Source organism: Poecile atricapillus, chromosome 2, assembly GCF_030490865.1.
Source record: "Poecile atricapillus isolate bPoeAtr1 chromosome 2, bPoeAtr1.hap1, whole genome shotgun sequence".
NCBI classification, from domain to species: Eukaryota; Metazoa; Chordata; class Aves; order Passeriformes; family Paridae; genus Poecile; species Poecile atricapillus.
The window spans coordinates 135,403,570-135,427,906 of NC_081250.1; the positions used below are offsets into that span (position 1 = coordinate 135,403,570).

The 24,337-nt window shown below is 36.3% G+C and overlaps 1 protein-coding gene and 1 long non-coding RNA gene across 11 annotated transcripts in view; one reads left to right on the forward strand and one right to left on the reverse strand.

The window, feature by feature from the left end:
• OXR1 (oxidation resistance 1) overlaps positions 1-24,337 on the forward strand; it is a 260,352-nt gene that overhangs the window by 221,660 nt on the left and 14,355 nt on the right. For 7 of the 9 annotated variants that reach the window (XM_058833205.1, XM_058833202.1, XM_058833199.1 and 4 more), the window contains 3 exons: positions 143-927; positions 4,887-5,055; positions 7,899-8,061. In XM_058833205.1, coding sequence (XP_058689188.1) covers positions 143-927; positions 4,887-5,055; positions 7,899-8,061 — 1,117 coding nt within the window. Of the gene's footprint in view, positions 1-142; positions 928-4,886; positions 5,056-7,898; positions 8,062-16,325; positions 16,589-24,337 lie in introns of those variants that run through there. The other 2 variants (XM_058833206.1, XM_058833207.1) reach the window with 2 other exon arrangements.
• Positions 252-24,200, reverse strand: LOC131576467 (uncharacterized). Of its 2 annotated transcripts, none has more exons than XR_009276985.1 (4): positions 22,865-24,200; positions 7,860-7,978; positions 5,509-5,645; positions 252-387 (listed from the first exon to the last, which is right to left on the reverse strand). It is a non-coding gene; the product is annotated as an uncharacterized LOC131576467 (long non-coding RNA). The 2 variants fall into 2 exon arrangements; XR_009276986.1 differs by lacking the exon at positions 22,865-24,200 and adding an exon at positions 16,150-16,257.

The window sequence follows — 24,337 nt, forward strand, 5'->3', positions numbered from 1 at the left end:
GCTGGTTTATTATTAATGCTCTGGATTAAGTTGGTTTTTAGGGTGTTTGTTTATTTTAAGATCTTGAAGAAAACATAGTGAAGAAAAGAGCTTGATACTTTAGAGGTACCTGTTATAACAACATTTTTATTTTGCTCAACAGAGATGTAGAACAGCTGTCAGTAAGAGAACTTGGCCATTCCAAGAAAGCTGCAAAGAGCAATGCAGATGACACGGATTCTAGGGTTCGGGACACGGGCAATGACAGTGCTAGTACTGCCCCAAGAAGCACAGAGGAGTCTCTTTCAGAAGATGTATTCACAGAATCAGAACTCTCTCCAATACGTGAGGAGCTTGTTTCCTCAGATGAGCTTCGACAAGATAAATCTTCTGGAGCATCATCGGAATCTGTCCAAACAATAAATCAGACTAGTGCTGAATGTTTAACAGTCATTTCAGACTCAAATGAAGCTGCCAGTGACTTAAAGCCCGGTGCCGAAATGGTTGTAGGTGTTAAACAGCTTGGTACCCACTTAAGTTCAGAAAGTGCTAAAATGTCTGTAAAGGGGGGTCAAGAACCTGGTGAAAATACTGCAGATGTCCTCCAGCAATCTTTGCAAAGATCACAAGGTAGTGAGGAGCACAGCAAGGAGAGAGAAGTGAGCAAGAATCAGGGTTCTTTACTAGGGAAAAAAGCAGATAACGAGATGCAAGAGGAGTGTCCAGGTTGTGAAGATACCACAGACTCTCAAAAGAAAGAGACACCTAGCAAAGGAAAAGTAGTGGGAGAGCAAAGTCAAGACTCAGAGGCAGAAGTTGAGGAACTCCGCAAGCTCTGGAAGACCCACACTATGCAACAAACAAAACAACAAAGAGAAAACATGCACCAGGATTCACAAAAAGAAATCAGTCAGAAAGCTGTATCTGCAGGAGATGGGCGGTTAGAAGGTGAGTCAGTGGGTATTTATGGATACAGTATTAACCTGCACATTTACAATCTATCACCCTCCAGTTGAATGGAAATTTTGGGTTTTTTTCATTCTGTATGACGTATCTCTCCATGTGCTGGTTATATTTCTCATTGGCTTGAAGACACTCCAGAGTTAAACTTTACATAAACAATTGGAGAAAATATTGCTTAGGAAACTGAAAACATAGATAACTTTGTCATTCTTCCTCATTGAAATTATATTTATGATCATATTAAATCACAATATTTTTGTAGGAGAGATTTAAACCTGTAAAATCAGATTCATGGTACATTAGTCACTATACAGATCACAGTTAAAAATGTTCTTTAGCAATCACTTAGCTGTTGCTTAAATTTTTATCCTAGTAAACATGTGTGTGAATGAATTTTAGGGAACTCATTTGATGTCATTTGTAGCATGTCTGCTTTGTGGTTAAGGTTTATGGTATGAGCAACAAACACTAGAGTTCTTAACACTGATGCTTTCAGAATGTTGTTTCACTTGCCTCTTGTCATACTTTGATGCTGACTAGAACAAGGTTAAGCATCCAAAGAGCTTGGCTCAGGACAAATAAGGGCTAGATGCCAGGGAACGAGCGCTCAGGATACAGGGAGCAGCTAGGTTTTATTTCTTGAGTACCTTGATTCTTCTGCAAAGATCAGGGTCTGGGATTAGTAGTTGGAAGTTACCCATAAAGTCTGTTCAAGTTTTTTATCATATAGAAGTATGCTGTGTCTTTAAATAATTTTCATAAAAAATTATGCTTCTGGATGAACTTGATTTTGCTTTCTGAAAAATTCACAAGTTACTTTCTGATGTCTTCCAAACTTACTAATGGAAATAACTGAATTATTAGTTCTAATTGTGCAATATTTGGGGGACTAGAAAAGAATCTCTTAGTGTGTGATAGGCATTAAGGATAAGTGAAATGCATTTGAAGGTTAAATTCATTATGTTAATTATTTAATTTGAAATTATATTGAATAGACATACATTATTTGGTTAATAGTAGTTCATCTACACTTCAAAATCTTATGTAATAGTTTTTGCTTTTTGGGGTTTTTTTGGCTGGTTGGGATTTTTTTCTTCTTTTAAGGAAGCAACTAAATTTTGAAATTTGAAGCAGATGAATGCTGCATAATTCTGTGATAAGTTTGACTTTTATGCCCTAAATATTGCAAGTAGTCCCTGGCAAGTGTCAGCTAGCAGTAGTTGCTGAGTGACTCTAAGAAAATTCAGGTACTATGTGTTCTTTGGCACAATCACTGCTTTTCTTACGAATGAATATTTGTAACTCAGTTGCATTAAATGCTTTAGCTTTGGTTTTTGATAAGATTGTATCATTGAACGACTGCACATTATTTGTGTTTTATGTTATCTCTATATTTGCAGAGAGAATATATATATATGCACATATATATATATATAACCAAAAAAAGTGTCTGCATACAGTCCTACAGATTAGTGTTGGCTGTATGCACATAGTACTGCTGCCTCACTCAAGGCTGATGGGGTAAAGTACAAAGAAGAATATACAAAACCAGAAGATCTTTTTGGAGTTTCTACCAATTCAATCCAACTTCAGTAGGAATTATTACATTTGTTATTCTTGCATGGTGCATTAGCAGAATGCAAATAAATGAGTAAATTATGAAGTAATATTTCTCAACCTAGTTACATTTGGTGAAGGTTCTAGAGGCACAATTAAGCAGAACAAAGGTAAAAGCATAGATCTGTAAAAGCATCAGAATGAATGTGGCATCTATTAACAGTAGGTCACTAAAAACACCGGTGTTTTCATTTAAAATTTGAAATACAGTAAACACTTCCAAGTAGCCTTTCTCAAAATAGAACTCTGAAATACTCATACTGCAAGATTTAGATCAATAACTTACCTAGACAGTCTTTTTGTCTCTAGCAAAGAACTTAGCAGGAACTAAGCAGGAACTTAGTTGAATTTTTTCTCTTTTTTGAGACTGGTTTTTGAACTTTGCAATGGTCAGATGTTTGAATTGGGAATTAATGATCTGAGTGTTTGTCCTGTATGTTGAACAGGTGATGCAATGCAAGTAGATACTATGAATAGAATAACTAAAAAGGTGATGCAATGCAAGTAGATACTATGAATAGCATAACTAAAAAGGTCTCCTTTGTATCTAGTTTTATTTTTGTATTGCCCAACTTTCTGTTTTTACAGACACTTTTGCTAACAACTGGACCAAAATAAAGCTAGATGTGGTTGATACTTTGGAGAAATCATAACAGTTTATAATTCTGTGTTTGTATAAACAAGTTAAAATATCATTAATGATAACATGTCAAAATATTTGCTGCTTAGCTGAATATTGGCAGAGATTGAAAGGAATGACAAGAAGCTTGAGACACAGTAGCCATTGCTGAAATATTTTCTCATTAATTCTGTATCAAATATACAAGAAGCTGTTGGAGAACTCACTAAAATAAAAAGCATCTGAAATAGTATTTTTGAGACTTGGGGTAGGGCTACAATGTTTGTTTTTATTTTATCTAATAATAAAATATTATTATTAGATAGATAAATGGGATATATAAATTATTAGATATATAAATGGGAACCATAATCCCCCTTCTCTGAGCTCAGGAAAGTCCTAACCTGCTGCCTCTGAGGGACCAAAACCACAAATTCCAAACAATTTTAAGCGTATTTATCTAACACTGACAGAGTTTGCATGCCAATCCTATGAAACAGGCTTTTTTGTTTGTTTCTTTTTAGTGGTTGTTTATTTTTCAATCTGACAATTTATCTTTAAGCTTACACATTAATAAAGTACTTCCAAATAATGCATGCTATTATGGCTAATTTACTATACTGTATGCTGCTGGTATAATTCTAAAATGCTGGCTGAAAACATGACTGAAAATTAGGAGACGCACATTTAAATATTTACTAGGAAAAAATAGTCTTTAGAACAGTGCTGTTCTGAACTTCATGGTGAAAATTCCATTGAGAAAATATAGTTGCAATGTTTTTAGAGCAAGAAGGTGATGTTTTCTGTGCTTAGTGGATTTGTGGTCTGCACAGACACTGAAGGAGAACTTCAGCTGTAAAGAAAAGATGTGTCCTGGGAAACTGAAATTTATCTGTATATACATGTAATACCAGAGCTAGGATAAGCCCTTTATTGTCATATCTGATCATAACAACCCTTAAATTTATGTTTTCCTTTCTTGCTTTAAAAAAGTCTCTTGTGGCTGGAGAATTTGGCAAATAATCTAATAAAGAAACAATTTTAAGAAGGCTTCTTCCTTTACCTTGTGCTGACTTGACAATTCAGACCTCGAGGGTAATTGTATAATTCTATTAGTTCAATTAAATATACTAGCAGAGAGAAAAATCTGGTACTGCAATATCCAGTATACTTCATCCTGAGGTGTTCATACTATTGACGTGTTTGATATAGCTAACAAATTGAAATTCTTCTTAATATTGTGTCAGTGGGGCCAGAATGTTTTCCCTTGTAAATGACAAGTAACTAACAAACAGCTCTGACATGTGTGAATCAAGCTGAGATACATATTTTAACACAGTATCTTTTTCATGTATGTGGGATAACTGTTTAATAGTGGGAGTGTGGTGTTTCAGTGCTGAGAGTAGGCATCAAGAGTACTTTCTGAATACTTCCAAGCATGGATGAAATGCTGTAATATTGTGATCTGTGGTTGGAAGCAGAAATGAATGTTAGAATTATTTAGTCTGTTAACTCTGAAGTTAATTCTGCTGATGTGATCTTCATAACAAAAAAGGGCAGGTTATTATTACTACTTATCTTACCCCATCTCCCATTACTTAGTTATATGAATGTCCTATATCCCTCAATTGTCTATTATAAAATTAGTTAATGATTTTGTTAAGCTCTTTAGTGCATTGTGGACAGCTTACTTTGTCTTTATTAATAGGTCCTTCTGTTATGAAAGAAAAAAGACGACATCGATCTCACAAGTTTCTATGTCTCAGGGTTGGAAAACCCATGAGAAAAACATTTGTTTCTCAAGCAAGTGCAACAATGCAACAGTATGCACAAAGGGACAAAAAACATGAGTACTGGTTTGCCGTTCCACAAGAAAGGTAAGACGGAGGTAAACTGTAAAAATCAGCAATTGCCAGTAGGTGTTTGAGCTTTTTATTTTTTCTGCACCATTCAAAATTTTGCAGTGACTGTATTTCTCTAAATAATCACAAAAAAGGGGCAGTGTCTGAGGATGTTGTTGATTGGCTTGTATTGTATTTGCTATTGGAGTACCTCATTACCTTACTGACATTTTACTGATTCACCTGAGTTATTTGTAAGTTTGGCAGGTAATTTCCCATTATATTATTTAGACTTTTGTTTGTAGCAGGTAAATAATGAAAGATTGAAGTGGTGTCTGGTAGAGAAAGTAAGTTTTGCAGCAAAATTTTTGTCATTATCTGTGCTTCCCATTATTTGGAAACTTTCTAAAAATCCTCTCTTGAGCTCAGAAGAGCTAGCTGGGATTCTTTTGTCTGAACTATCAGTTAACATCTAGTACAAATACCTACCAACAATGATCAAGTCACTTTTCCATCTTTTCTTTTGGGCTGAATGGCATAGAATGTCCAGTTGGGGCACTGCAGTTGAGGACAGATATGGATCAATTGGAGAGAGCCCAGAGGAAAACAGCAAGACTATTTAATGCCTAGAAAGTGTAACATATAAAGAAAATTAGAAGTAAGTGGGGTTATTTAATCTAAAGGAGAAAAGGTTCACTACAGACATAAAATTACTTTATACTGAAGTTGACTGCAACAAGAAAAGCAGTAGTCTTTTTCTTTTTTATGTCCATTGTGGATGGAAATGGAAATACATCAAAGTATTATACTATCCAATAGGTAGAATTGAATCTATGGTAGTAACCTGCTTTTAAACGTCACCCCTGCTACCTCTTAAGTGGTAGAGAGGATGCAAAGTTTTGAGTCAAAGGTTTGTCCCACTAATTCTGCTACTGTTAATCCTGTCTGGGACAGGAGTTGTCTTGTGGTTGCATCAACTCAAATCTCAGTGTTCTAGTAGTATTGTGTTTAATTTGAAAACAGATAAATGTTTCATATATGGCAATGATATCTAGATTAGTTGATTAAAATGGTTACTGTGTTTAAAATTATTATTTTGGTTCATTTTCTAACATAGCAAGCACTTACCTTCAGCATAAAGCAGAATTAATCAGCTATTTTGGAAACAGCTAAGAATTGATCACCTATTAAGAAATGGTTCTTATTTTGTGGTCTGTACTGATCTCCTTGGAAATTATTTCATCTGTGAAGGGTCTCTCTCTCTCTCTGTAACTGAATGGGGCAGTAGACTGTCAGTATCAGTTCTTTATTCATTCAGTGTGTGTCCTGTGTTTTTTGTAAAGAAAAAGCTATGTCCTCACAGTGAAATGTTTCTTTCCTTGATTCTAAATTTGGTGTTACCCTTGCTGAGTGCTAGTCTGCATAGGTGAAAATACTCAATGCCAATCCAGTTGTCTTTGTCACTGAGTAGTAAGGAAGAGAGAAAAGTAGGTATCTGACAAACCAGCTTGATTTCAGTGTCCTTAGTCTCAAAGGAGCTAGTCTGGGAAGGAGTGTCTTAGAGTTCTTTAAGCATCAAGTTTCATGTGCTTTTTTTAACTGCATTTATACATTACTTGAAGTTCTTGGAAAGTTAAAATCTGGGCTTAAAAAACCTTTCATACTTGTATGACAATTGATGCCTCATTCAGTGTATGAGGAGTCTGCAGCTTCTTGTTTGAACTTCTGTGATAGAATTTACCTAACCTTATCTGTCCAGAATATTTTATTCTTTCCTACTTCCAGAGAAAGATTTACCCTTTTTGTTTTCCTTTTCATCATTGTTATTCACAAACCTCAATCTTAACAAGGGTGACGTTGCATAACTGACCCTGTTCAGAGACTGTTACTGCATACCTGTTTGCAGCATTCTTTTAGGCAGAGGCACATAAAAAATATAACTGCACTTCTAAGAAACTTTGCAGTTCTGTATCTCTTGCTGTTCAAGTGTTCAGTTTTTCAAGGATTATTAAGGAAGGGAGATACAGCAAATATCTCTGACGAGAGACATAAAGAATATTCAAACTCTTGTAACCACAGCCATGAAGCTCTAGGTCTGAATCTCTTTTCCATGATCAAAAAATCAAAATCTAGTATCAAAAGATACTAGAGCAAGTCGTTTTCCTGAATGCTCTGTCTGTGCACCTGCAGCAAATATAGGATAGACTGCTACTGTTAGGATTGCAAATAACTTCCTCCTGTGAATTTGGGTGATTTTGCTCTCCTAAACTGGAGAACAGTGCCGTTTTGTGGCACGTAAATTAAAAGGAGGTAACTTTGAATCTTGGTACTTACTATAGTTAGAATAGTCCGTAGTTTATGATTTATATTATTTGTGCATGCTGTCAGCCATATTCCCCCACATTCTGTAGTACTTCCCACAACTTGTGGAATTCTGCTAATGTCTTGGAAGTGGTCAGCTCTTTTTCAGGGCTGGGGAAAACAGACATGCAGACATTTTTTTAATTCTAATTTTGTTTGGGTTTATGTAACTCTTTCTAAATAAGATAAAAAAGTCTTAGTGTTTTATTTTGAGACTTCAGTTTTAAGCAGAGGTATCCATTGGGACAGAAGTGGAGGAAAGACTGTACTTGTACATGAAATCACAGCTAATCCATTGCCAACTTGTTTCCTGTTTTTTACTCGAGTATATTTAAATTTAAAAAAAACAAAAAACCTAGCTACTTTTGTTTTTTCTTTTTTATCAAATGTCTCTAATATCTATTAAAGTATGAAATAGTATTATTTTGACCTTAAATACTTAATATTATTAGGCATGTCCGAAAAGATCACAAACTTACCTTATTTTTCTTTTCTGTGTCGTAACTTGACTTTTCTAGGACAGATCATTTGTATGTCTTCTTTATCCAGTGGAGTCCAGAAATATATGCAGAAGACACTGGGGAGTCTCTTCGGGAACCTGGATTTATAGTGGTAAAAAAGAAGGAAGAGCCTGAAACTGGTGAAGAATCAAGTACTGAAGACGCTGCTAAAGAATGGGAGGTAAGGAAGAACAGTATTAAAGATTTCATTTTTTTAATACATTTGTAAGAATATATTTATATGAATTTTAAAATAGTATTAAATGTTTTCCAAGAGGAAAAACAAAGCACTTTATTATTCTGATTGTCATGATCATGGCTGTTCAATTTATGCCATCCTAATGCTTTGCTCTAACATGAGATCAGGGCAACATTTCACAATTCCAAATCATTTTTGCGTAGAGCAAATTGTAACTTCAAACTCCTAGGGAATGTGAGTACAGCAACAAAGTTGAAATTTTGGTGAAGCAGACTTAATTTTCAGTCTCATAAACTGACAGTTTTCTGATATTTATTGTTCCTGTATCTAGAGTGTTCAGTATTTATTGGTAAGACTAAAAAAAGGATGGGACAACAAAAGAGGAAAAGAACAGCTATTAATGACAGACATGTCTTTTCAATAATTTAATAATTAGTTATTCAGTTGTAACTTATTCATGCGATAAAATGCTGTTGAGTGTATTTTAGAAATATATTGTAACTGGAACTATCTCTTCATTTTTTTTTTTTTAATAATAAACACATTTCTCATGTGAATCTGTGTCCACTGTGTTTCTATGGACACATCTTTACACGTCTACATGGTTTTGTTTCGTAGTGTACATGCAGTTAAAGCACTTCTAGTCTTGTACATTCAAATGTTGGTCAAAAGTTCGATGATTCTTGTCATATCTATATTGTAGAAGTATCCCATCAACACTGTTTAATTTGAGTCTTGGGACAGCAATTGCAATCTCTGACTGTAAGATTTCTTTTTTTTTCCTTCCCCCTACCCTGCAGTGGAACATGTTGAAATTATGGAAGTCTACACTGTTTTATGTAGAGCATAAAAGAAATTTTAAAGAACCACAATAATCTAACCACAGGTAGTAGTTTTCTGCTTAGCTCCAAAACTTAGAACAACAGAACTCTGAATTCAGAGTTGAAATGTAGCTAGTTGAACTATTAGACCATGGTATCGAAACATTCCCTGCAACTCAGTGATTTTGCATGAAGCATTTTTGCTTTGAGAAATTGAAATTGGTATTAAAAAAAAAACATATCTTTTTAACTTTCATGTTTTCAGCCATATGTACAGCTTGAGATTTTGCCAGCAGTGTATTTTGATATTAAATGTATTAATTGTATTTTGGTATTAACTCATGCTCAAAGCCTGTAAAAGTATTTGGAGTTTTAAAATTTGGCCTTTTAGAGCATAGGGATCAGCAGATAGTGATCTATATTATGTTTTAAAGCACAGTATAGCTTTCTTTTAGTGAGCTCTTCAGTAATTTAGCACCTTAATAAAACTTCAGAATCATTTCCACAGAATATAGTGAATTTTGTTTTTTCATGATGGAATGTGGTACATTTTAGAAGCTATTTCTGAAAGTAGTTGAGGCAATGCATTTTTTGCTAATATTAAAATCTGTAGGTTATTCACCACAGAATGAGGCCACACCTTAAGCCTGTATTAGGCCTACTCTGGAGGAAACGTTTCAAAAATATTTTAATTTCTATGTGTTATGTGAAATTGTCAAGCTTGGTTCTCTTAATATTATCAAATAATTTTCCAGATCTACATGTTAATATGATTAGTGAGATGGATAATTTTATAAAAAATGCTATGCAAGTACAAGAAATATGCTAATATGGTCTTTTGTGCATTTTAATTTGAGTAATGTGAGTTCCTGTGACTGACTTTCAGCACAAATCTGAAAGCTCTTAAAAACTTTCTAATTGGAGATGTTTGACAGTACCAGATGGTTTGAGCTGTCATTACATAAAACTGAATTTTAGTGACTTTTAACATGCATGCTAGAAAATGAGTAAATATGGGGAATTGTAGCCGTTGTTGTCATACTCATTATTTCCACTGAATTTCAGTCACTATTTTCAATCGATATACTTCCTTCCTTTAACAAAATAAGCTTTTCTTCTGTCAGTTTTTTGCTCCAGGTGCAATCTAAAGTAGCAGGTGAACAGCATAATTGAAACCTTTTTCTGGGTAATTTGGCTGAAAAATAGGCTGCCTTTTTCAGATCACAGTGATGGCAGAACCCTGGGTGCAAAGGAAATGGAAATGCATGACAAAATACTGTTGATCTACCAAAGGATGAAGGTGGTGGAGTACTTTTCTTTTCCAAAACATGTTCTCCCTGCTGTCATTGTACAGTATCTTAAAACTAGAAGAAAAGGGAAGGTGATTAATGGGTAACCCAGGTGTGGTACTCTGAAACAGCTTTTGTTTCTTTGCTAGTTGTGTTAATACATTCAGGTCCAGCTTTCTATCAATAGACTTTGAGAAACCATTTGCTTGTTTAGTGGGAAAGAAATTATGGGAAGAAGTAACAAGCAAAGGCAAAGATCAGTAGCATGAAACAAGTAGTAGGTGTTGGTTTATCAAGGAATAGGACTGAACTCTTACCCAAACTTCAGTTTTTTTCTGCTTGCTTCTAGCTCGATCAAATACTGCATTGTACATAGTGTCAGCAAAAAGTCTAGAGAATCCTTCAACTTTCTCTTTTTGTCTTGCACCCTTGATAGATAACTGACTTACTAGAAATAACTATGAATCTCCTGCTGTCTAATGCTACCATCAGTAAAGGTAACTAATTCACAGTTGGAGTTTGAAACAATGTCTGAAGCACCTAGTAGCTGCTGTTGCTGATGTTGTTGCTCAGCATTGTTCTTCCAGAGAGGCCCCTGCCTGAGTCATTTTTAGCTTTATAAAAAGGATGCTTTTTCACTAAAGAACAGCCCATGCTAAAGTCTTGGCTCTGGTATCCACTAGAAGTGACTAGGTAATAGTTTTATTTAGTATGCTATCTAAGAAATGAAGCTGTGATGTTAAGTTCTCAGTTGTATTATCCCCATCCATTTTTCTCGAATGTCTCTTTTATCTTGTACTTTAGTGAATGGGCTTACACCAAGGAAGAGGATGTATTGAGTTGTGTTGTTTTTGAGTGTATTTGAGTTGTTTTGGTGCTGGTTGTTTGACTATCTGTACTGAGCTATAAGGTGTATTTATCATGGTATTCTTTTTTTAACTTGATGGTCTAGGTTCAAGAGCTAACGGCTCTCTGTATCTGTTAGCACAAATGATGAATACTGTTAAGTGTTAATAAACAAACTCGTTCTCATAAACATATTCTATACTTGCATCTAAATGTGGCAAGACTTGACAGCAAGCTGACTCCTGTTGTGCAGTGTCTCAGAAGCAATTTCCATTGGTACTTATGGTCTAACCTTGTTTCCTTTTTAAGTTCAAGTTGTGCATACAGTAGGTTCCTATTTAAACCTGAAATCTGTTAAGGAAACACTTGAATTGCTCTGCATTAGAGTAATTCTTGTTTAAAGCATTGCTTCTTCCTTTCCCTTCCCTGTCATTTGATTTTATTGCGGTTGTTCAAGATTGAGTCATACTTAATGTCCATATAAATCTAAATACTCATTCACATCATATTTGAAAACAGGAATTTTCTTGTCTTAGGACCCACAAAGTGGTCTTAAAGTAGTTGGAAGCTAGTCAGTTTCATTTTTTTCATTAACTTGTTCATTGTGGAGGAAATACATAAAATTAATTTGATTTAAAATGTTTAGAAGTTAATTTCCAAAATGAAGCTTGAGTTGATAGATACTTGCAAATATTTTTTTCTAGACATTGTGGGTCATGTTCTGGACTTGCATTTTATAGTAATTACCTTTGGTTTTGCCCATGGAGTGTCTGTAGAAAACATGGATACAATGCTTCTGGAAAGCAGTAACTCACTTGTCCAACTGAGTGTGTTAGAACCTGAGATGTGGTTTGAAAATGCTTACTAGATCAAACCATTAGTTGCAATTAAGTTCTGTCTTCTTGAAATGGTATTTGACTTGGACACTCAGCAATCCAACATTACCAAATGTTTAACTTCTGAAGGGTCTCAGAATTTTATTTCTGTCTATTTGTGGAAATGTGAAGGTCACAAACAGTGACTGTCTCCTGGTTAGATAAGCACCTGTGTCCAATATTCCAATCTTGAAACTTTTTTCAGATGTGAAGTTCTCTATTGGATCTATACTGGAACCTACAATATTTCTATATTAAAGTGGATACTGCAGTTATAGAATGCACTGCTGTCTTAAGTTTTTGTGCTCTACACGTATTCTTAATCATGTTCCTTCTATAGATTTGCTTCCATTTTCTGCTGTATGCTGAAGTACAACATCTGCTTGTTATGTCTTACATTTTAAAATGTGATATGAACATAATGTTGTGTGACAAACTGGATAATACTGGATCAGCAGAGAGATGAGGAAGCCTGAAACTTGCAGGCTTCTTGAATGAAGCATTGCGCTGAATGTGTAAAGATGCACCACACTAACAGTCTTCAGAATAAGAATATTTTTTTTCCAATATGTTTCTGGAAAGGCTGTCTCTTTATGATAATGAATTGGATATACAAGCTAGATGGTTATTTGGTTTTTTACATTGTGTATTGTCAGTTAAGAAATTGGATGTGTTACTATGCATGTATTGCTGTGCATTACCACAGAATGTTTAATAGGCTTTGCTCTTGTACTGGAGGATTAGTCTCTTCAGTTCTAGCAGTGGTGTGGTATAGTAGAAATGCTTCTGTTAATTTGTTGTGGTTGGAGAAAAGGGCTTTGCTGTCTATTTACATAATCCAATGCTCTTTGCAGAGATTGGTAACTTTCATTCTTGCATAACTTTTGCAGTTAACTTGAGTGATATTGTACTGCCTCTCAGCTTCATGCATTAGGGTATTTCTTGTTTTGCTATATTTATTGTTGCTTCTTATAATCTATTTCAAATCTATTAATAACTTGTAAGTGAAAATTCAGAGGTTTTCATGGCTTTGAGCTGTCCTCTAGTTGGAATCATGAATGTTTAATTGTAGTTGGCTATTTCCCGTATCTAATACAGGGATCTGGGATGGTCTCTGTGCTAAGAGTTAAAGCAGAGTCATTCAGCTAAAAAGCTAGTGCTTTTGAGATTCTTAATGGCTTTTAGTGTACCTTTGAAAATCCTCAGGAAAACTTTGTGATGGAAAAAATACTTCCTTTTTTTCCCCCCCCTCCCTTTCCCTAAGCTGTTGACAGGAAACAAATGATGATTTCTCAAGTTAGACTTCCATTCTTATGGAAACTTTCTCAGCCAACTTAGAAGTTGTGCCAGTCCATGTTGTATTTACTCTACAGGAGATAGCTTTTTGTAATGTTTTAGTGTTTCTTGTACCTGTAAAGGGAATAGGGATCAGACCTTACTTAGTTGTAATCCCATGTTAGCTTTACCTGCAACTATTTTTACGAAGACTCACTTGTTCCAGAAGACAGAGTAGTAATTTTGTACAGAAGCCAGTACCTGAATTTTTATTTTTTTATTTCAACTGCATTCTATCTTCATTACTCCTGCACTTGACCCTGATGTGTAAAGTTGTAAATAAACTAAGTAATTACGCCCCTCCTACCTGTCTTGTAACCTCTGTCTCTTGAGAGAGATGGAGCGTGGGAAATATATTTTCTACTAATGTAACTTCACTTTAAAAGCATGAATATTAAATGCAGGGGTTGTACAATTCAGTTTCACTACTTTCCTGTTGCTGTGGTATCAGGACGTTGTTAGTGAATATGTGGAGCAAAATAGTTCCATCTTATCCAGTTGCAAAAAACTTCTTCCACACCTGGTGTCCCGTCTTCCTACTGAAGTTGAGGGTTACTGTGCATACTTCTCTGTTTCAGTGATAGGAAATCTTGTAATCTGATAACTTGAAATCTGGTATGTTATTACATTAACCACATAATTGGTTTGGAGTGGAAATAAGACATTCTGTAAGGTGTACCTTTATTTCTTGTCACTCTACCTTTTCTCTTCTGCTATTAACTATTTTTTTGGGACAGATCAGTTTATTAGAAGAAACAACATTGAGTTAAAATTTCTGAAAGCACTATGCACACTGATTGTGTAAAGATATTTATCTTGGTTGTAAATTAACAATGACAATAACAAGATTATCATTCAGTTTAATTAGATACATTTTCTGTTGCTCCGCTGTCTACGTAAGAAATGGGTGGATGCTCTTAAGTGTTTGCTGCTGTTCTGCACAGCTGTTATGTGTGAGCTGGTGCTCCTCTCTGGAATCTTTTATTAAAAACACTGGTGGCAAGGCCTACAGTAATTGCAACAAGATGTGAGATTCTGATTCCAGTTAACAGATCGGGACTGTAATCCCCAAATGCATGAAAAACAAAAGGGCAGTTTATTAATCTCTAACTAAGTGTTGCTACTGGGGTCAGATTTCTTGTGTGGGCTTCTTTCTGTGGCTGGGCTGGAGATGTGCCATGAATGACAAGTTTTGCCGCTTTGCTGAGTGTGCTGTGTCTTGGTGCTGCTCGGGACCTCCCTCCCCAGCAGCTGCTCCCAGCTGAGGGCAGCTGCCAGCTCATGGGGGCAGCTGCTGCTGCTGCACGACTGAGCAGCTAAACACTGTGGGGGGGCGTCTCTTAAAGTTATTTGTGCATTCATTCCCGTTAAACTTTGCAGCTGTAATTAAGTGAAAAAGTGAGTTGTCAGATCGAGCAGAATTTTATTTCACTCTTTTCTTTTGAGCAAGTTTTTAAAATCCTTTTGAGAAGCTCTGGGAAAAATAATTTTTATTCAGAGAAAAGCTTGAGACTTCTAAGCAGATGGTTAGAATTGTTTAAGATGAAATGTTGCAGGACAAAAAAGGATTCAGTCCGTCAGATTCTTTTTTTCTTCCTAGCTTTGGAGAAACTATGTGTTGGCTTGTGTTAGGGAGGAATTTATTTTTTTTTTCCTGAAGGGCACAGAAAAGATGACTGATAAAGTAGGCTGTGGAAGAGTTGGTTGTATCACTAGCTTTTGCTTTCTGCTTTAAAGTTTTTGTTTCCAGAGAAAGTTTGACATACTTTTGCTGCATGTTCTTCCTTCCTTTAAGATTTCCCAGACTTCACTGAGAAGGGGGTGATGTCTGTAGCTGGTATTATATTTTTATATTGAATGTAATTCTCATTTGAGGGCAGACTGGTTTTTGTTCTTGTTTTAACCCTTGGTGTTAGTTCACTTACTATTTGAAAATAAAACCGAACAAAAAAACTCAAGCACATAAATAGGCATATAGCTTATTGGAATCATACACCATTTGACTATAAATGTCAAATCATTGTTATGTATTTGAATTTGCTGAATACCAGCTTTAAAGTTCCAATGATAAAAATGTTTTTACTTGCCACCTTAATAGTTCTGGTAAGTTGGAACTAATTTACTTTTAGAGATGTCATCTCCCAAAAAAGGTTTTGCTGTAAAGAAAAACATTTTATCCATCAGAATGTTAGACACTAGTGCAAGGTGACATGTTCAAACCACAGTTTGCAGTAAAATACAAGTTTTGGTCCTGGTATTCTCTTCTTGGATGATTTGGCTTTTAGATCACAAAGCAACAGCCTGAGTGTACAGTGATATAATATTGTTCTTTTGCTACTCAGGCCTATTTAATACTTTCACACAGAACTTGGAGCATGGGTGACGTGGAGACTGTTTTGGTTGTTGTTTGTTTTGGGGGATGTTGGGGGAGGGTGGGAAGGAAGGTGTTTTATTTTGGATATGGGGTAGAAAGGCTGCAAGTGCTACTACAAGGAGATTCTTACAGGGTTGTCATGCTTTTTACTGTTGTGTATACCTGTTTAAATAAACAGCCTTCCTTAAGGGAAAAAAAATAATTGTGATTCCAAAAATATTCCTGGGACTAGCATTTAATCCATACAGCAAATTTGCCTTATAGACAAAAGGATTCATTTTCTTCTTGTAGCTCACAAGCTGAAAAGGCTGCAAGGCTAGCATTTCCTGCCCCCCCCCCCCTTTTTTTTTTTTAAATAATAATATTTTAAAATATTTTAGATTTTGAAATCTTCACTCTTCTAACTGGTTCTGGACTCTAAGAAATGACTGATGGGGTTTATATAAGGTTGTCAGCATAAGGAAAACAAACTCTTAATTTAATATTGAATGCAAATGTTTTACCATTAAAAATTGTTTATGAACATTTACCTTGTAACAGAATATTGCAAGCAGTTCTTGGGGATTATTTTTGTGTTCTTCAATACTGTGTATGAATAATTAAGTTCTGTACCTTTAAATATTTTTGCCTTTTAACAAACTAGTGCTCTGCAACCACACTTGAGCACAGGAAGCCTTCCTCCTTGTGTATCGTCATCATTTGCGATACATCCCCCTGCTGAACGCTTGCTCATTTGCTCCCTGCCTTGTCAGTCAAATGTGAGCGTCCAGCAAACTATCCTGTCACAGCGTCGTGGGGCTCTGCCTGTGCCTGCAACTGACAGCAGGTACAGAGAATGCTTTCAAACAGCCGTGGGTTTTGTTTCATTGCTTTTTTTAGTCTCATTTTATTTTTAGAAGGGAAATGTCTCGTCTCTGGTATGGGAAGAAGGGAAGAAAGCACCAGCCAGTTAATCATAAATGCACTCTGGTAATTTTCAGTGTAGTACGTTCATGTCTGTTATTGCGGTCTTTAAATGTTGTGGTGCAGAGACAGTTTCTGGAAGTTTAAATTTTGAATGTGTAAACAGGATGTTAAGTCACAAATTTGTGTTATCTTTGGAACATAACCTAATTACTGGTATTCCAGTGGCATTAGATAAGAGAAACTACTTGGAGCATTAAGGGGTTCAGCAGTTTTAAGGTGGGATTTTCTTTCTTTTCCCTGGGAATAATGCATTTTTTTCACAAATAATGAGCTTTGTAGCTAAGTACCAAGAACAAAAGATTGCATGGGTGTACAATTAGAAAAGTGTAAATTTCCTGAGTTACCATTATTTTTTCAGAAGTCAGTCAACCACATAAAGGTCTGATAATACTTCTAAATTCATGGATATGAGTCTGCTGTCGTCCCATTCTCATGTTTATAGTGAAGGGGAGGAAGCAAAAACACTGGCTTTTGCAGTATATTAGATTAATGAAAGGAACTGGGGTTTTTTTCAGTGCTGTTTTCACCAAACAGACTTTTTGTAGCACTGTTTAATATATAGTAGTATCTAAAGGAAAAGGTTTTCAGTGAGACTTGCAAAACAACATCTTGGGTATAGGGAAGAAGTGATCTTTACAATATACTGTGCTTTTACCCACTGGTAAATTTGGAAGATATCCTTGTGACAGGAGACTCTAATTCTTAAGAATAACATCTTACTGGGTTTTGAAGCATAGTTCTTTCAAGGTGAGCTTGAGTTGGAGTTCTATTTTTAATTAATTAACATGTTTTTATATTCTTTATCTTTTAGGTATTGTTTTTATCTTTATTTATAACCAGGATACTTATAAAATGTGAAATTGACTTGTTGCAACAAATGGTTCTATAAAATGTGTGTTCCTAAATAACACATTTTTGAAGTAATAGACTTAACTTTCCTCTGTGGTAGTGGAATTGAATGAAGATACACCGAAATGAACTGAAATGTTCATTTAGCAGGGTGCACTGCTAGCATACCCTGTTGCAGTGTAAAAACTATCTGAAGTTCAGTTTACAAAGAATGTGTTTTTCAACATGTGTCTACACATGTCTATACATAGATAAATAGATATAACTTGCACAGATATTTTAAAAAGTAGTAGTATCCTTTGTTACAATTGTTTCCCTTAGGACCAATACTGAACTTTAGCCAGAGTCTAACTATGTTATAAAAATAATACTTATCATCTTTTAAAGACAGTTTTGAATTAAAGAAGACTCTGTGAGAATAAGGATCAACTCTGCTGTGAGAAAGGTAGAGAGAACAGGTTATTTTAACAAATATAATTTAACATGTAAAATTATTTGAATTTTACCATGTAATTATTTGACTTTTTACATAACATGTAAAAAGAAAAAGAGGGTACAGAAGTATCTACAGATGAGGATATTTTTTAAATGTTGCTATGTTGATAAGACAAGCTCTGTTCTTGAAATTGGGTTTTTTCTTCAGTGAATGTTTATAAAACTAATGTGCAGGTTTTACAGAAAGGAAGGAGTATTGGTATAATTATTTCTGTTATGCAAGACCAGTGGAAAGAATATTAAGGAGACTGGCAGCATGTAAAGTATAAAGGTTTCTGACTGAATTTCTCACTAGTGGTTGTTCTGAATTTGGATGAAGGCTTATCTGACATGAAATAACTGTTGCTGGGCTAAATTAAGTGATACAATAAAAACAAAAATGCTAGTTTGAAGCAACTAAGTTGCTCTAGATTATTTACCGTGAAGGCCTTTGTTACTTTCCTGATGATACTGTTAATTTGAGCTGAAGGTTGAAAGGGTTTGGTACTTTCCCAGGGTGAGTAGTCAAAATTTTGGTGACTAATTGGTGTATTATGCTCCCCCTTTAAAAAGCCAGTAATGTCAGCCTCCCGAATTTTTGTAAATGTTTGATATTTACTGTGTATCTCTAATTTATGCCAATAAAAGAGATGCCAGTAAGTTTCTAGAATGTCAAAAATGCAGGCAATGGTTCTTGCTATTAAATCATTTCAGACAAAAGGCATCAGACAATGCAAGGGAACAAAAGGTGGATTGCCATCTTTGGGAATGCTCGTCTGTGCTTTGTACAGCTTGGATAGGCAGCATAGCCAAAGGGGATAAAACCAATGAAAACTGATCTTGGCTTTTATATTCTCAAATTATTAACATGCAAAGAGAATTAAAATGTTGGTTTTAATAGCTTGAATTGTTTGAGACTTGCACAACTACTGACATTTTGAGTTATTGGTTAACTTTATTTGGTAAGCTAATGCCTGTATTTTGGTGGCAATTATCAAGGTATAATAATAGGGACTTCCATGTGAAAGATGAAAATTTAGTGCTTCTCTGTGGATGTCAGAATTGCAAGGTTGCATCAATTCAGTAATGCTACTGAAATATTTTGGTATCAGTTTTCCATATTAAGTTTTTAGAGCAATAGAGTGAACTAATTATATATATATTTTAGTAACAAAAAAGCAGAATGAAATCCAGTACTTTCTTACACTCAGATCACTTCATCTGGAACCTTTCTTTGATGACAGATATTTGCCACACCTGTTGTCCTAGGTAATTTTGGGCATTTATGCATCGTGTTTGTGCTTTTGCATGGATTACCCCATGCGAGCCTCTTGGAACAAGTCCAGAGGAGGGCCACTAAGGTGATCCAAGGGCTGTGTTTTGGTATCAGCTGGACACCTCTGCTATGAGGACAGGCTGAGAGAGTTGGGACTGTTCAACCTGGAGGGGAGAAGGCTCTGGGGAGACCTTATTATGGCACCTTGCAGAGCCTACTGGGGTTCTCTTGTAAGAGACCTGGAGGGGGACTTTTCACAAGGGCATGTTGTGATAGGACAAAGGGGAACAGCCTTAATCTGAAGGAGGAAAGGTCTAGATTAGATACTATGAGGAAATTATTCACTATGAGGGTGGTGAGGCACTGGAATAGATTTCTCAGAGAATTTGTGGAATTCCCATCCCTGGAAGTGTTCAAGGCCAGGCTGGATGAGGCTTTGAGTAACCTGGTGTAGTGGAAGGTTCCCTGCCCATGATGGGGGGGGGGGGGGGGGGGGGGGAGGTGTTTGGAGCTGTATCATCTGTAAAGTCTGTTCCAACCAGAACTATTCAATGATTATAGTTCTTCAATTTTTGGGTGTTATATTGTTAGCATTTTTAATAATTATGAAATACTAGTCTTCTTTGACAAAGTTTGAGTAGCAGAAGAGTTTTTGAAAAGGTTGATTATAAGTGAAAAGAAAGCAAATGAGTAGTAAAGGCTTACATTTTTCCTGTATGTTTTTAATGATCTGTGGAATCTGAAGATGATCCTTAATTGACATTTTTTCTGCTTAAAGCAAGAGACAAACATTTTCATACTGGGCTGTGATTGTTACTTTTAAGCCTGTGTAATGCTTTCCTGTCATACCTGAGAGGATCTTTGCAGGGCAGTATCAGAACTGAGATGTCACCTTGTTCAGCCTACCTTCTCTTGCAATGGCAGCTTGAGCTCAAGCACTAGTTGCTGTGGTTTCAGCAGCTGAACCACTGGTTTATTTGCTTGCAAGGGCTGAAACTCCCTTAGTTTCGCCGGGAAGCTGGGTTTTATTGGTCATGTTGCTACAGATCTTTTTTTATTTGGACAAAACGAGTAAAGTTGCCTGGCCTGCCTCTTTAAGAAAGTAATTTTCTTAAATCTAATTCTTAATTCTTTGCACCAACATCTTAAACTGTTTAATGTTTTGCATGTTAAATTTATTTATCTTGCTGGCATTATCATATATCTCATATGAGTGTTTTCTTGTACCTTGAAAAAAAATAGCTTGTTATTAAGGTCTACAGACTTGAGGTAACACTTTGTGTGCTTCAGACTTTGATTGCATTCTTTTCAAGTTCATTTATTCTGGTTATTGCAGATACTTCAGTTTATCTTCAGTATATGTTAATTACAGCTTGGTACAGTTGCTAAGGGCTTAGAGCACTTTGAGGCAGATATTTAACAACTGCAAAGCTATGGGGACAATACTGGTCACAGGGAAAATGCTGCTGTCATGTGATCTACTCAGCATTTCTGTCCCTGCTCTGGAAAACACCCTGGTGTGCATAACAGTTTGCAGAGGGACAGCATTAAAAATACTGAGGGAAAGAACCATGGTAACAGCCATAGGAAAACCAGAGGACTGCTGTCACTTTATGGTCCTTCTCTGCATAAAATGGCCAGCTGTCATCCCTTCCTTGTCACCAGTAGAGTGACGGGGAGTTGAATTGACTAAAAGCCACACAAAACAGAAAATTAATAGCTTTGCAGCCATGTGCTTCTAAAATGAATCAAATTAAATGAGTCTTAAGGTTTTTTTAAATGATACCTTACAACTCTTTATCAGGTGTGACACATACCATGAATTAATGCATTTTTGTGATGTAATCAATATGTCCCAAATAATCATATTTGATGTGATGGAGCAGAGTACTTCTTCAATTTTGTCTTCTCTCCAACAGTGCAATATTTTTATTACACTGTAATACGCTGTAAACTAAATTTGTCTGAAAAATAGTGTTTTCTCTTAAAATATTCATAGCAATATTCAGTTCTTATAGGCACCTTTTTATTGGAAAGTATTCGGAAGTAACTTTGTAAGTCACCTAATAAAACTGCATGTTTGTTTTTTTTTTTCTTCAATTAAATATTCTGAAATATTTTTTCAATCTCAACAATTAATGTTCATGAAGTTTACAGTTCACCTGATTTTACACTTACGTATTAAGATCCAAAGTAAAATTGTTCAGCTTATATTCTTTCTTAGTCCTTGTTTTTTTTTCACAGTCTGAGTTGGTAACAAGGCTACAGATGATAAGTTTTAGAGCCATTTATGCTGTTAAGCTTTATCTGTTCTTAACTTCCAGAAGCACTGTTCAGCTCTGATAAGGCCCTCCCATTCTGGATGGAGACAGTTTCAGCTGCTTGTTAGCTCTGAATATTTAGCTGTGTTTGTTTTGAGGACTGCAATGAAAGCTCCTCCCTGTTAGCAAACAGGCATGGGGGGGGGCAGGGTGACTTGTGGCTTTCTTAAACTGAGGAATCCCTCACTCGTGTAAAAAGCTTTTTTTACATCTGCAGGATGATATGACCGCTGGATGAACTGCATTTTCATGTGTTCTGTTGAAGGACAAGAAATGTTCCATATTTGGAATTTTGTCTTCAGTTTCATTCATTGCAAGTGGGCAGCATAGCTTGTAAAAGTTAGGTACTTTTGGCATATTTTCAGAAAAACAAAGTTTAGAAACATAATTTCTCCAAAAGGACAATCCTTGGCTTCTTGGTTGTTTGAATAATTATTATGCAAATGTTTGACTTACTGCATTAAATATTAAAACTCTTGGGTGTTTTGCTAAGTGGTTAATTCTCACATACATGGTGTGGAGAGTCAAAGGTGAAAGTCATGCCTCAAGTCATACAATTCATCCCATGTTTTTTCACCAATGCTTCCAATATGAATACAACAGGTAGTATTAGATCTCTAAGGATATATTCCATTTCTTTTCAAACTTGGAATTGCAGCATCACAGAATAAGCTGAGTTGGAAAGGACCCACAAGGATCATCCAGTCCAAATCCTGGCCCTGCACAGAGCCATCCTCAAGAGTCACACCATGTGCCTGAGAGCATTGTCCAAACACTGCTTGAACTCTTGTCAGTGTTGGTGCTGTGGCCACTTTTCTGGGGAGCCTGTTCCAGTGCCCAACCAAGTTCTGATGTCCACCTTTTTCCAATATCCAAACTACACCTCTCCTGACAGCTGCAGGCCATTCCCTTGAGTCCTGTCACTGCTCACCACAGAGCAGGGATCAGTGCCTGCCCCTCCTCTTCCTCTCATGAGGAAGCTGTAACTGCAATGAGGTCTCCCCTCAGTCTCCTCCAGGCTGAGCAGACCAAGTGACCTCAGCCTCTCCTCATAGAGCTTCCCCTCAAGGCCCTTCACCATCTTTCTTGCCTTCCTTTGGACACTCTCTAACAGTTTTCTGTCTTTTCTTGTGGCACCCAAAGCTGCCCCCAGAACTTGCTGTGAGGCCACCCCAGAGCAGAGCAGGACAATCCCCTCCCTTGCCCAGCTGGCCATGCTGGGCCTGATGCCCCTCAGGACTATGTTTGCCCTCCTGGCTGCCAGGGCACTGCTGGCTCGTGTTGAACTTGCCATGGACCAGGATGTCCAGGTCCCTTTGCACAGCACTGCTTTGCAGCATCTCATTCCCCAGTCTGTACCTGCATTTTGGGTTGCTGCATCCCAGGAGCAGAATCCAGCACTGTCCCTTGTTGAACTGCATGTGGTTTGTGATTGCCCAGTCCTCTGGTCTCTGCAGGGCCTCCCTGCCTTCAAGGGAGTCAACAGCTCCTCCCAGTGCTGTATCATCAGCAATAGACAGTTTCAAGTCCCTAAGCCTTTTTTTTTTGCCCTGAAGTACACTAACAATCCAGCCTTTACACATTACTTGTTTTGCTCTATTCCAACAAGCACCCAGATTAACCATAAGAGGTTTAGCTGTTTTTCTCTTCTCACACATTCTTTTTAAAGCAGAAAAACAGCTAGAGGGAGAACAGAGTGTCCTTCAGGAACATTTCCTTGTCCCCCAAAATTAGCTTTGGTTTTCCAGGAAGCTGGATGCTGATATGGCATAGTAAAGAGAACATAGTAAATAAAGCACATAGCAAAGTCTAATTACTTTAATGGAAGAATTTTATTACAAAGAAGCATTTTGTACTGAAAATACAGTCCAGTATGGTAAATATGATTCTGCAGCTACTTTTTATTAATGAAATGTCTTGCTTTCTAGGTATTTCTCATATTGCATGAAAGACTATGTTCTATGTTTGAGAATCAAAGTTCAAAGTAGAATGAGGTAGAAGTAGGTCCTGGAATGATAGGAAAACAGACAGCTGATGGGGGCAGGGACTAGGGCAGGACACAGAAGAAAACATTGGTTTATTTAGCTTGGTGAAGGAGACTAGAAGATTAATAGGACTACAAGGAAGGAACATGAGGAAATCTTGATGGAAGAGGAAACAGCATAAACAGACTATGAATTAAGCTGTGTTATAAGGGAGAATAAACTTCTAATGTTACTACTAACATTTCAAAACAGTGCTCATGAGCCTGGCAGCACAAATATGCTATTTGCAAGATATATCCCAATTCCTGAATTAAGTTGAAGGTATTTGCTGCTAGTAAGCTTAGACATGTGACTTTAAGATTCTGTAGGTCATTTAATCAAGAACTATGTAGTCTTGTCCACTGCAAAGCAAGAGTAAAGCATGTTGGCCTAAACCATGGGCATTATCTAGGCCAGATGCCACATCTGAAAGGCTGAAGTATCTTAACATAATCATTTGAAGCCTGGTTCAGTGATGAGTGGATAAACTTGAGACAGTGTCTCATGGTTTACTCGCAGAATTTAGTATGAACTGTATACTTAGTACAGGCTGTATACTTAAAATAAGTTCTGGGTTTGAGACAGTGGGTTCTTTTTCTTTAATTTTCCTGTGGGTAGTTTGACATTCTATGACATGCTGTTTATGTTTTTCATTGCATACCAATGGTCTGCCATTGTGCAGGCCTTTGTTCTCAAAAGAAATGGAATGTGACAGTGTGCAACAGGTTCAGCATGCCAAGAAGCTATTATATTGTACACACTTGGATAGGTATTCATGTTTCTCTCAAGCAAGAAAAATAAGGCATCT